The 13,872-nt window shown below is 43.5% G+C and overlaps 1 protein-coding gene across 1 annotated transcript in view; it reads right to left on the bottom strand.

Moving 5' to 3' along the window:
• Positions 1–13,872, bottom strand: part of LOC126415640 (uncharacterized) — a 98,897-nt gene that overhangs the window by 68,612 nt on the left and 16,413 nt on the right. The window contains exons 3-5 of the mRNA XM_050083448.1: positions 1,820–2,007; positions 1,503–1,731; positions 1,144–1,296 (exon numbers count right to left, since the gene is read on the bottom strand). Coding sequence (XP_049939405.1) covers positions 1,144–1,296; positions 1,503–1,731; positions 1,820–2,007 — 570 coding nt within the window. The remainder of the gene's footprint in view (positions 1–1,143; positions 1,297–1,502; positions 1,732–1,819; positions 2,008–13,872) is intronic.

Genomic DNA, 13,872 nt, shown 5'->3' with positions numbered 1-13,872 from the left:
TATGTTGTGTGTGTGACCATAAAAAAAGAGAACTCCATGAACGACTTGAGATAGGACGTTCATATTCACAGGAAATGTACATTAGTATGTTCTGCAGAAATGATTAGCATCTGAACCATGCCGGCTCTCGGGCTCAAGGTCAACACTGATATCATGGCTTTGTCGTTATGAACCGAAGGTAATGGATCAGTGGGAATGTTAGAAGACGCACAGGATGCCTCGCAGACGTATGCACGAACTGTACTGTCCAACCAGTGGCTTTGAAAGACTGAGCAATATTGGCATGAGAAAAAGTGATGCATCGATCCGGGAAACTGCTGCTCGTGTGGGACGAAATGTGTCGGCAGTGCAGCCGGTATGTGCAGAATGGTTCGCGGAAGGCCGTAGAACACGAAGAGATAGTCAGGTCGCACCACCAACACCACCCACTGAGAAGATCGATGCATCCGAATGGCACTGCAGGGCAGATCTGCGTCCTCCTAAACTCTGGCGTAACGGTGAAACAGTGTAACATATATATATATATATATATATATATATATATATATATATATATATATATATATATATATATACACAGTGAAATTAATGATGGTATAACGCTCACTTGTGATACACTTCAAGTTACTATTATGCCTACAAATTTTTGTCCATTAACAATCTCAAGCTACGTTCTGTGAATTAGGAAATCTTCAGTACAATCATACAGCTAGTCTGATATTTGCATCTCTCACGTTTTGGTGGCAGTGAATAACTCTACGGAAACCATTATGTACTTCCAGGAACACGGAACAGCCAGGGTTCCAGTATCTACTGCTTCCTACATCTCTTGGACAAACAGAATGAATTGGTTTTACACGATCACTGTTGCAGCACTCCGTGTTGATCACTACAAAGGCGATTGTCAGTCACTATAAATATCAGAGTAAAACAGCAAGAAAAATTCAAAATTCTACAACAGACCGACATAGGAATACAGGCCAATAGTTTAATACTTTTATCGATCAGAATGACGAACCTGAATTTTTTCCCCAACACTGGGAATGCTTCTTGTGTCCAGCGACCTACGATACACTGATAACAGAAGAGGAACAAGTTCTCGCACAGACACATAACAACAGACGCTACACGAGAAACTCTTACCTGTAATGTTGGAGGTTTCATCTGTAGGCTCCCTGCAGGCCCAGACAATTGAGTAGCTGTCGTAGTCAGTATCCAGGACCCAGTAGGGACCCGTCACTGGCAACACACAAAGAAACAAGCTAGGGTGAGCACTGAAATGTACAAATAAGTTTCCTACAATTTAAAATCCAAATAAACATTTCTTGAATTACACCTAAGTAGAGAGTTCCTTATAAATAATGTATTTTAAGATATTTTATCACTAATGTAATATTATATACTCATAGTAACTTCTGTTGCACATCCTATAATGGAATCAATACTTTGTTGAGGTCCCTAACCTACATATCCATTGTGACACGCACATACGCCACACTGACCTGGCACGCCTGGGAAATGCACCGTGAGTTTGGCCTCTCCGGAGTCAGGGTCATCAAATTCGGCCCAGCCAATGATGTCGTTGAAGGCCCCAGAAGCCGCGCTGAACAATCTGTTGTGTACAGTCACGTTGTTGTCACCAGCCACTGTGTACTCCGCTGTGGTACATTGCCCGCCTTCCTCGAAGGGAGCTTCTCCGAACCTGGCGATCTCGTACCACACGCCCTGGTACTACACACACACATTTACACGATGGTCAGCAGCAGCTCTACAATCAGAAGTTCACTCCTGCAGCTGCCGTAACTACATTAGGTGTTACCTTAGAAGTGTCAAATTCGGTGACAGTGGCCCTGTCGCATGTGCTGTCTCTGACAGTGCACTGTTGTGGGTCCTGTGGGGTGTCTGTGTAGCGACTCCGCGTCAGACCCAGGGACTCCAGCCTGTCATTCACCTGCTGCTCCTGCTCTGCTGTCAGCGGGGCACTCCGTGACAGGATCCATGAGTTCTCTACAAAACAAACGATATGGCTATGTTTGCATTTTGCCATTTTTGCAAATTTCCAGTTCAGAATCGAAAATGTAGATGGCCAATTTCTACTATCCGTTCGTTCTGGAGGAGCGACTTACAGCTAAATAGATGACGAATAGTACATTGCTCTAGCACGCTCGGTTCACTCATCTTACGACCGGAATGAAATTAGCATTACACCCATTTTACATGTGGCAGAAATACTAACTTGGTTCGTCATGTTAAAATGAATTTTATGATCGGATATTTGCATACTATCATTTTTTTGTTAACCCACTCAGTTAAAACATAGTCTAATGTATTATTAACGTGACAACCTCTCAAAAGCCGGAATGAGCAGATTTTGCAGAATAGACTGCCGTGAGCATGCAGGAAGTTTCATTAGAGTTGTGGAAGGTACCAAGAGAGATGTGCAGATAAACCGACTGCAGAACCGCCGCCAGCTGCACTATGTTTCTCGGTTGAGGATCCACGATGCGAACTGTTCCATAGAGGTGGTCCCACAGATCTTTTGCTGGGTTTAAATCCTGAGAGTTTGGTGGCAGAGGACTACTGTAAACCACAGACGTACACTGCAGGCCGTGTGACACGTTGCATTGTCCTGCTGGTGGATGGTATCGTACCGAGGAAGAACGCAATGCATGTACTGGTGGACATCGTTCCCAATGGCATATGCATACTTGTATTGTTCCATTTTACATTCCAGGGTACACCACGAAAACGTTCCCCAGACCATAACACTCTGGACATGACGCCTTCCTTCGATGGTTGGTGCAGGGTGTTTGCCATCTGCCCGATCGAACATGAAACGTGATTCGTCTGAAAAGGCCAACTGCAACGACGCAATAGACGTCCAGTTGCGATATGGGCGTGCGGATTCCAGCCTTCGTCGCTGATGAACAGCAGTCAGTATGAGAGAGGGTACCAGGCGCCTGTTGTGGAGTCCCACACGCAGCAACGTTCTGCGCACTATCTTTGAGTAGACACTGTTAGTAGTCGGCTGGTTCACCTGGGCGGTTAGTTGTTCAACAGTTACACGTTTATACGTTCGTACATATCTCTGGAGCCGTAGTTCACTCTCGTCATCTGTGGCATGTGATGCACCACAGTTGCCTCTGTTCTGGTTTTGGATAGCACCATATTGCCATGCTCTGTATACATTCACCATGGCGGCGCGCGAACTGTTTACAGTACGCCCCCTCCCTCTGCCCCTCCCCCCTCTCAGCTGACACGCTTTATATATCCATCACAGATAATGCTGGCACCTACCGTCTGTCTTTGGTTGTTGCACGTTGGGTTCGAACATAGGCGACGGTCACTGGACCATGTATTTGATTTGTGTGATGAGACTCGTGCAATTCTGCAACGAGTAGTATGGCAGTCTTGTGAGATCTTTAGGAGGGAACTTATTTCTATCGAATCCAGAGCCGAATTGCGCGCATGTTGCATCAGTTGGTCGATGAGAGAACAGTTCGTACAGCAATATTTTATACGTTTTATCAAAATCACTTGTAAGCCCCTTGAGGATGAGCATCAGTTCTGCCTTGTGGTTTTTCTATAAAACTTCGGTCGACGCAACACTGTTCTCCCTAATCAAACAGAGTGTTAGCGGAATATCTTCGAATCAGACCCTTATTCACATTTTCTATAGAATATACACATCTGAAATTACTTCATGGACATACAAGTCACCATTTTGTTTCTATTGTAGTAAAATTTCGAAAATAACTGTTCTTTTTCCCGTAAGATGACTGGATAGCTCCTGAGTTATTTATCTGCAGAGAAGAGTTCTGTAGCCTCGAGAAGGAGTAGAGCAGCCAGGTCGTACCTGCAATGGACTAAACGTAATTTTTGTCCTACAGGACAAAAGAATCCGTTCATATAGAGTTCTTTTAATTATTCTTTTCTAGGTAATCATCGATGTACAGGTTGCAGGTAATTGTATTCCAATTTAGAACCTCGGAGACTATGCCACAGGTGTAAGCGATATTTACAATAAATTATACATCGTTCAAGTGTGGAGGTCATTTACAGTAATATGTAAAATAGAAGTAAAAACGTTAACAGCCAAGTTCACTAATTATAATTTTATTTTTGATTACCAGTTTCGGCAATTCTAAGTTACCATAATCGGATCATACATATTTTCCCAAAATGGATGTATACTACATGCCTTATGCAAATACATCTCAATACAACTCCATCATATATACAATATATCTTGTCAGGCAATGACACGTCATTACAGGGACATGCAGAAATTGAAACCTCAACATGCCTAATATTTAATGTAAATCTTGTATTATTATTTACATGCCCATGCATCACTTTCTGCATGTTCCTAGAATGTCGTGCCATGACTTGACACGATATATTGTACATATGATGGAATATATTGAGAGGTATTTGTATGAGGTATGTAGTATACATCAATTTTATGAAAATATGGGCCCCATCTTATCGTATCTGATCTGATTATGATTGTAATTTGCGATCTATATGCTTTAAAGATCCGATTATAGTAATTTAGAATTGCCGAAACAGGCAATCGAAACAAAAATTATAATTATCAATCTCGGTTACTGAAGTTTTTACTTCTATATTTCACTTTTTTTTCAGCGAATATCTCGTGTTACCATTGAAACTACAAGGCCCCCAAAAAACATGTAGTTCGTGAGCAGTTAACGATATTATGATTATATTTGAAATATTGATGAGAGTCTGTTACCCAGCATTTGCAGTATATTCTTTCTCTTTTTGAATTGCGATACATATATCACTATTTTCTGTGTGTTGTTGCTCTAAACCAGTTTCAATACATTGATACAAGCCCTTTAGCAACCCCTTAGCGAAGTCACGGTATCACTTTAGCTCTTTGTAAAGTCGGTTTGCCCTCGACCAATAGCAGTCGTTCGCAGATTGCAGGCCATAAGGTTTTCTGTGTTTAAGAGTGTTAACTATTCTAGTTTGGTTGCAGTTCCGAATTACATTCGTGGCTATGCAGTACTGAGAAGGCCTTTATCTGTTGGAGATACTAGACGCTCAGCAAACATTATCATGTACAAGGACTCAAGTAAGATCAACCCGAATTATGTTCAATGACGATGTTTAACTTTGCGGGTGGGGTTAACTTGGTAAGGCTTTTTGGTGTGGTTCCGCGCGTAGGTATTCGATCGCGTATTTTCGCTACTTCAATAGGTGCAGATGCTTTGCGAATTAAGGATTGCTTGGAAGCTTGTGATAGCATTATATATTACTTTATTCATTTCCTGGTGTGGTAAATTGAAAGATGCTACCCTCCTCAGAAGCGTAGAGGTAATTATCCTAAAGAGTGAGAATTGGGTATTTTATTAATTATCTCACATGTGATTCTCAAAGCAACAGCTGCAATTGTAGGTTGAAATATCCTTACAGGTTCTAAAGGGCTGAAAATGTAAGCTGATTAAACACATTTCTCACCATTCAATTTTATCGAGAACCATGTAATTATTTGTATCTCGTCCATTGGAACATGCGATGCTGGTTGGCTCTAATTATGTTTTCTTTTATGTAAACTAACAATGGTAGTCACCGTCACTGTGATAGCTAACTCTATGGTTACTACGCTAAGCATGAGGCACAATAGTAGAAAACAGAAACTGTATGCATGTTATTTAATGTTACAGGAACCGAGAGTAGTATGGTTTCGTGTGATTTAATGCTGGGCGTTCTTACGATACTTGTTGCTGTGCTGCCTCGCTGATTTGTTACAGTAATAAGTACATCGGGGAGGTAGACTTTTGTTAAAGGATTTTTTGCCTACAGTAATTAACTATTTTCTGTATTCCACATTTATGTACACACGGCTGTGGGCACTACCCCATTGCACAGCTAGACCCTACAAGCGAAAGGGTAACACATACTCAAAGTGTTCAATATCACTTACGAAGTAATCCATTCATGTACTACCAGCAACGTCTAGATATCCAGGCCCTCAAGTCTTTCTGTTTTCCTGAAGTTATGAAAGTGTGGTATGTGTGATTGTTTTATGTATAATTTTTTTATAATAATTCATTCTGCTTGTCAGTATCAGTGCTTAACAATCATTACTTATTGGGAGTAGTCTGTGTTTTTGAAACACACATGCCATTTTGAACGTAAATGAGCTCAATGATTTAAAATGGTACTTCGAGAGAATACGTCATAAACTTAACATATCACATGCAAATTAATTATCCCCACGAAAGATTGTTGAGCAGAAGAAAAAAATAAAAGAAAAAACCACAACTTTAACTTCAGAAAAAAAACTAGACTGTGTTCAATAACTTCATAATCGATTATTAAAGCTAAGACGATCGCAGTACCTGAAATCTTTGGTCACAACCAAAATTCTCATCAAGTGAATTCCATTTTTTTATTACACATAACACACATTTATGACAAAAGCCTAACATTGCTGATCACTCACTGCTTCAGTTGATACCATCTAATTCCTCTGAAACTTTGTTTTAGGAATCCTGTAAAAATACATATTTCTTATGTTGAAACCACTTCGGTACTTTATCCCACATTTTTCTATCATGAACTGAGTATCAATCAGACTTTAGTTGGATAATACAGCTCACGTTGTAAATTCAAAAATTGTATCACATCTGAACAAATGAAGATGTTGTGAAACATTTGAAGGGAATTGAAATAGTGTTTCGAAAACTAACACATACTCAGGGGGTGATGAATGAGAAAACTTCATGTTTTACTGGCAGGTAGAGGGCTACACTTAGAAACTGGAGGTCCCGGTTTCAATTCCTGGATAGGAGATAGGATTTACCTTCGTTCCAGTCCTTTCAGGATGGCCCCAGGTCCAGTTAGCCCGCTATCTAACTGAGTAGGTACTGGGTATGTTTCCCGGGCTACAAGTGGGACGGGGCGATGTAATCGCCAACTTTCCGCTTCCCCCTCCTAGTGTCGTGGCAGCTGAAAAGTTGCACTTAACCCTTAGCCAGACCTGACTCCTGTTCGCGAGTTCAGAGCCAAATGCTTTACGTTTACTTTTTAAACATACTATTAGAACCGAAATGCAGCCACTGAATTAATATTACTAATATATAAATCGTAATAGTAAATTCTTAAAAACTTCAGAAATACAACATATTCGCAAAATCTAAGACAAGTTTTGGAATCAATACGGAAATTCCTTTAAAATGAGAACATTACACATAACCTGTCAGTCGTTTTAGATTTCTCACAAATTTCAATTATTTTATTTAACTAAGATGGAATAGAGGTTTGTGCTCTCAAGCATTAATATATATTCAAAAAAGTTTAGTGTGCAACAGAAAGACTGTTTAAGTTAGTAGTAATATAAATGAAAACAGCACTAGCTTTCAGGCGGCTCATTATGTCTATACGAGGGTCATTTAATAAGTAATGCCCCAAATTTTTTCTCTGAACATATCTGTTGCTAAGAGCCAGAATTTGGAGACAATATACATTAACATGTCTTGTCCATGTCCTATTTTTCTACGTAGCCTCCGTCACTTTCTATGGCTGTACGCCATCGTTGCGGAAGAGCATGTACACTCCTGGAAATTGAAATAAGAACACCGTGAATTCATTGTCCCAGGAAGGGGAAACTTTATTGACACATTCCTGGGGTCAGATACATCACATGATCACACTGACAGAACCACAGGCACATAGACACAGGCAACAGAGCATGCACAATGTCGGCACTAGTACAGTGTATATCCACCTTTCGCAGCAATGCAGGCTGCTATTCTCCCATGGAGACGATCGTAGAGATGCTGGATGTAGTCCTGTGGAATGGCTTGCCATGCCATTTCCACCTGGCGCCTCAGTTGGACCAGCGTTCGTGAGGACGTGCAGACCGCGTGAGACGACGCTTCATCCAGTCCCAAACATGCTCAATGGGGGACAGATCCAGAGATCTTGCTGGCCAGGGTAGTTGACTTACACCTTCTAGAGCACGTTGGGTGGCACGGGATACATGCGGACGTGCATTGTCCTGTTGGAACAGCAAGTTCCCTTGCCGGTCTAGGAATGGTAGAACGATGGGTTCGATGACGGTTTGGATGTACCGTGCACTATTCAGTGTCCCCTCGACGATCACCAGTGGTGTACGGCCAGTGTAGGAGATCGCTCCCCACACCATGATGCCGGGTGTTGGCCCTGTGTGCCTCGGTCGTATGCAGTCCTGATTGTGGCGCTCACCTGCACGGCGCCAAACACGCATACGACCATCATTGGCACCAAGGCAGAAGCGACTCTCATCGCTGAAGACGACACGTCTCCATTCGTCCCTCCATTCACGCCTGTCGCGACACCACTGGAGGCGGGCTGCACAATGTTGGGGCGTGAGCGGAAGACGGCCTAACGGTGTGCGGGACCGTAGCCCAGCTTCATGGAGACGGTTGCGAATGGTCCTCGCCGATACCCCAGGAGCAACAGTGTCCCTAATTTGCTGGGAAGTGGCGGTGCGGTCCCCTACGGCACTGCGTAGGATCCTACGGTCTTGGCGTGCATCCGTGCGTTGCTGCGGTCCGGTCCCAGGTCGACGGGCACGTGCACCTTCCGCCGACCACTGGCGACAACATCGATGTACTGTGGAGACCTCACGCCCCACGTGTTGAGCAATTCGGCGGTACGTCCACCCGGCCTCCCGCATGCCCACTATACGCCCTCGCTCAAAGTCCGTCAACTGCACATACGGTTCACGTCCACGCTGTCGCGGCATGCTACCAGTGTTAAAGACTGCGATGGAGCTCCGTATGCCATGGCAAACTGGCTGACACTGACGGCGGCGGTGCACAAATGGTGCGCAGCTAGCGCCATTCGACAGCCAACACCGCGGTTCCTGGTGTGTCCGCTGTGCCGTGCGTGTGATCATTGCTTGTACAGCCCTCTCGCAGTGTCCGGAGCAAGTATGGTGGGTCTGACACACCGGTGTCAATGTGTTCTTTTTTCCATTTCCAGGAGTGTATTCGCTGCTGATAAAAGTTCTTGTCCTGTAGGCGTAGCACTGCATGACTGACCCTCTCATCATCTTCAAAGTGTGTTCCCTGCAGAGAATCTTTAAGTGGCACAAATACATGGAAGTCGGAGAGTGCCAGGTCTGGATTGTAGGGCGGATGAGGCAATGATGCCGGCCGGTGTGAACGAGCGGTTCTAGGCGCTTCAGTCTGGAACCGCGCGACCGCTATGGTCGCAGGTTCGAATCATGCCTAGGGAATGGATGTGTGTGATGTCCTTAGGTTAGTTATGTTTCAGTAGTTGTAGGTTCTAGGGGACTGATGACCTCAGATGTTGTCCCGTAGTGTTCAGAGCCATTTGAACCATTTTTTTGAGGCAATGATGTCCAACCCAATTTGGCGACTTGTTCCTGGGTTCTCAGACTTGGGTGTGGGCGTGCATTATCGTGTTGGAGAAAGATTTCTGCTGGATTCTTGTCCGATCGAACACGTCGGAAACGGTTCTTGAGTTTATTCAGACTCTTCAGGTATGCCTCTGAAGTGACCCTCTTGGCGTCACATACACGAGAATGACGCCATCATATTCCCAGAAGACTGTCACCATGACGTTTTTGGCAGAGTGGGTTGTTTTGAATTTCTTCTTTTGTGGTAAATGAGGATAATGCCACTCCATGGACTGACTTTTGTTTCCGGCGCAAAGTGGTGCACCCAGCTTTCGTCCCCCGCATCACAGAAAGGCCTCTCCGTCGGTCTCAAAAACGCTCCAACAATTCAGATGAAATGGCCTTTCTTTGAATCCCCCCTGTGAGTATCCGTGGACCTCATCGTGAGCACCTCCTTGAACATCCGAGAGTCTCGATCGTTGCAGACGCACTTCTAATGCTGAACGACAACGGTAGAGCCAATTGGCGGGTTGTGATGCGCCGGTGGACACGAATAATGGCACCCGCACCATTCAGCATGTCCGGAGCAGTGGCTGTGACTGGACGTCCCGAGCGTGGCTGATCGTGGAGCTCTGCTTTTGCATTTCCTGAGGCTGTAACTTTCTTTACCCGTCGTGCAACTGTCCTCCTATCAACTGCATCATCGCTACACACTGGACACAAACGTTTGTGGATGTTCAACACGATTTCTTTTTCTGCACGCAAGAATTCAATGATATCACGCTCCTTGTAACGTGAGTCGTATGTAGACGCCATTTTGGCGCTTTACTACGACTCTGCCACCTGCTAGAACGGTTCGAAAGTTCACAGGCGCAGAGAACAAACATCAAATGTGAAGCACCAACAAGTACGTTTGCCTCTGTATGTTAATGTCCTTTTTAAAAAAAATATGGGGCATTACTTATCTAAGGGCCCTCGTACTTCGTATTGCGACATCACATCCGTTAAACTGGTGGCGAGATGAAAGTCTTGAAGCACATTTTGGAGAGGCGCCAAACGTCAAGGGATAAGAGAATTGGCCGGCCGCGATGGTCTCGCGGTTCTAGGCACGCAGTCCGGAACCGTGCGACTGCTACGGTCGCAGGTTCGAATCCTGCCTCGGGCATGGATGTGTGTGATTTCCTTAGGTTAGTTAGGTTTAAGTAGTTCTAAGTTCCAGGGGACTGATGACCTCAGCAGTTGAGACCCATAGTGCTCAGAGCCATTTGAACCATTTTTTTTTTTTGTTCAACACGATTTCTTTTTCTGCACACAAGAATTCAATAATATCACGCTCCTTGTAACGTGAGTCGTATGTAGACGCCATTTTGGCGCTTTACTACGACTCTGCCACCTGCTAGAACGGTTCGAAAGTTCACAGGCGCAGAGAACAAACATCAAATGTGACGCACCAACAAGTACGTTTGCCTCTGTATGTTAATGTCCTTTTAAAAAAAAATATGGGGCATTACTTATCTAAGGGCCCTCGTACTTCGTATTGCGACATCACATCCGTTAAACTGGTGGCGAGATGAAAATCTTGAAACACATTTTGGAGAGGCGCCAAACGTCAAGGGATGAGAGAAGTGGCCGGCCGCGGTGGTCTCGCGGTTCTAGGCGCGCAGTCCGGAACCGTGCGACTGTTACGGTCGCAGGTTCGAATCCTGCCTCGGGCATGGATGTGTGTGATGTCCTTAGGTTAGTTAGGTTTAAGTAGTTCTAAGTTCCAGGGGACTGATGACCACAGCAGTTGAGTCCCATAGTGCTCAGAGCCATTTGAACCATTTTCGATGAGAGAAGGTGATGACGTCTCGTAGACACGCAAGACTTTTAATTTTTCTAAATACCAGTTAGATGCGAACAAATGCAGAGATAAAACTAAAAGAGTTTAGTTTGTGTCTAGATGAACGTAAAGTAAGGACATCTGCAGTAAGAATTATTGACAGTGATGCAATCACCAATTAAAAACTACTAAGCCGCATAATTAATTTTATCTTTCAATGTGGAAATTATTCATGATAATTTTCATTTTCTAAATTGAGTCAGATGATGATGATGATATTTGGTTTGTCGGGCGCTCAACTGCGCAGTCATCAGCGCCCGTACAAAGTCCCATGCTGATCTTCTCTGTATCGTTCCAATTTTAGTACATGTACCCCAGAGACATTATTTTTAGACTCTTTTGGGTTTATGAAAATGAAAACATGTAAAAACGAAAGTCAAGTTTACAATTGTGGTTTAACATTCTGAAATATGAACGTAGTAATTCGGCTGCCAGTCGGCTCCGTATTGTCGTTCTCGCATAGGCCAGAAAATGTCTGATTTGCAAAAAATTTGTACAATACTAGCTAAGTCGATAACGACCACTACTGGTCACCTTAAGTTTATCTCTGTTAGTTCTCAGAGTAATACTGGTGCAGTAGCGGTATTTTGCTATCAGCTTACACTGGTGTGTCGTAGTAGGCCCACTGAGCTTAGGAAACGCTGGGAATTGGATCGTCACTGCGCGAAAAGAAGGTGGAACCCAACAGTCCCCAGTTCTCCACTGTCTATCTCCACAATGAATGCTGGAATTAACGGAGGGACGGATTATTGTTTCTATTGAAACAGCGCGAATGGCGCGAGGAAAGAACAATTGCTGATAAGATTGTGTGTGAAGTCTAATATCTCTGATTTTACTCTCTTATTAATCTTGCGATATATACGTAGAAGGAAGCTACGTAGTTACTGACTGTACTGGAAAAGTGCGCTCTCGGAATGTTAACAGTAAACTACACGGTGGTGCACAACAACTTTTTTGTAGCGTTTGCCACTTTTCATGTCCATGACGCTTTCGCGCTTACTGAGTAAGCCTGTAACGAAAGATGCTGCTCTTCATTCAGTCCTATTTAGTACGGATCCCAGGTTGACGAGCAATACTCAAGTAGTGATCAGTACTGCGTTAATGTGAGCCTGAACCCTGTTTCGCTATATTATGACGGTAACAGTGGACTCAAATTTAACTAAAGAGTCGGATATTATGTAGGTGGGAGTAAAGAACTCATACTCACATAAACAAAGGAACTGAGGCAGTGTGTCTGGCACCAATCCTGCATCTCTGTTTCAGTTTTAAAACAGCTTGATTTGGGGGGATGCCCTTTGAAGAAGCACACTTGTAGTTGTGGTCACCTTTTATTGTACAGTAATTTCAACCTAACAATGCTTGCTCACACTCGTCATTACCCTTACAATACTGTTTCATTTAGTTGGTGCCATTCTAGAAATCTTACCACAAAATTAACAAATAATGGAAGCCAAAGGAATGAATTAAAATTTTTGTCATGGCCGGGGCTCCTTGCTTACTAGGCCGGTGTGTTTGCCATTACACCACCATAGCAGTTGTCCGGCCCCGGTAGCTGAGTGGTCAGCGTGACGGAATGTCACTCTTAAGGTCCCGGGTTCGATTCCCGGCTGGGTCGGGGATTTTCTCCGCTTAGGGACTGGGTGTTGTGTCGTCCTAATCATCATCATTTCATCCCCATCGACGCGCAGGTCGCCAAAGTGGCGTCAAATCGAAAAACCTGCACCAGGCGAACGGTTTACCCGACTGGAGGCCTTAGCCACACGACATTTCATTTTTTACCATAGCAGTGTAGGTAACGGATTTGCATTTTCTACCCTAGTCCAATGCCTTCCTCTACACAAACTTCAATTCATGTCTTCAGCTTATTATCCCCTTCTTAAACCGTCACAATTGCCGAAGTTCTCCCGTGTCGGAGTAGCACTCCAGCTTTGGACGTAATGGGGAAATCCTGCCCGTACTTCAGGCGTAGGTGACCTATAGGTCTGATATAATTAATTTTCCTTGAGAAAGGGAAAATAAGCTGAAGTCATGAATTGAAGTTTATGTAAGGAAAGACACTGGAGTAGGGTAGTCCGTGGAGCTGTGTAATATATACTGATATGGTGGTGTAATGGCTAGAATACCTGCCTAGTAAGCAAGGAGACATGGATTCAAGTCCTCCCATGGCACTCATTACGTACATATATACATTAATCCTTGTTCCATAGATCATGAATACGACATTTAAATTCATTTCTTTAGTTGTCATCAATATGGTAATAAAGTTAAGGATCATATGTCTCAAAGAAAATTAATTATATCAGAGCTTTAGAAATTAACAAAGTTAAGACGCTGCACAATAATTGCTATTGTTCATCAAAACCATGTGACTGTTAAACTAATGTACTTGACACAATAAATCCAAGCGAAACTTTTTTAATGATTTGGTAACATTCTCTTTTTCCCTGATTTATTTAATCAAAATGCTTTCTTTTAGCTGAGATCAACTTCTTCGCTCTCTTCGGCGTTCGTCTCACTTCCAATGTTCACTAGTCCTTAATACAGCTTCGTTTCGCTAAATTTCTATTTACCTCCCCTGATTCGAAAGGCACACGAACGTCAGAATCAAAAA

Source organism: Schistocerca serialis, chromosome 1 (assembly GCF_023864345.2).
Source record: "Schistocerca serialis cubense isolate TAMUIC-IGC-003099 chromosome 1, iqSchSeri2.2, whole genome shotgun sequence".
NCBI classification, from domain to species: domain Eukaryota; kingdom Metazoa; phylum Arthropoda; class Insecta; order Orthoptera; family Acrididae; genus Schistocerca; species Schistocerca serialis.
The sequence above is the reverse complement of the archived record's forward strand: the minus strand, read 5'-3'. Positions and strand labels throughout refer to the sequence as shown.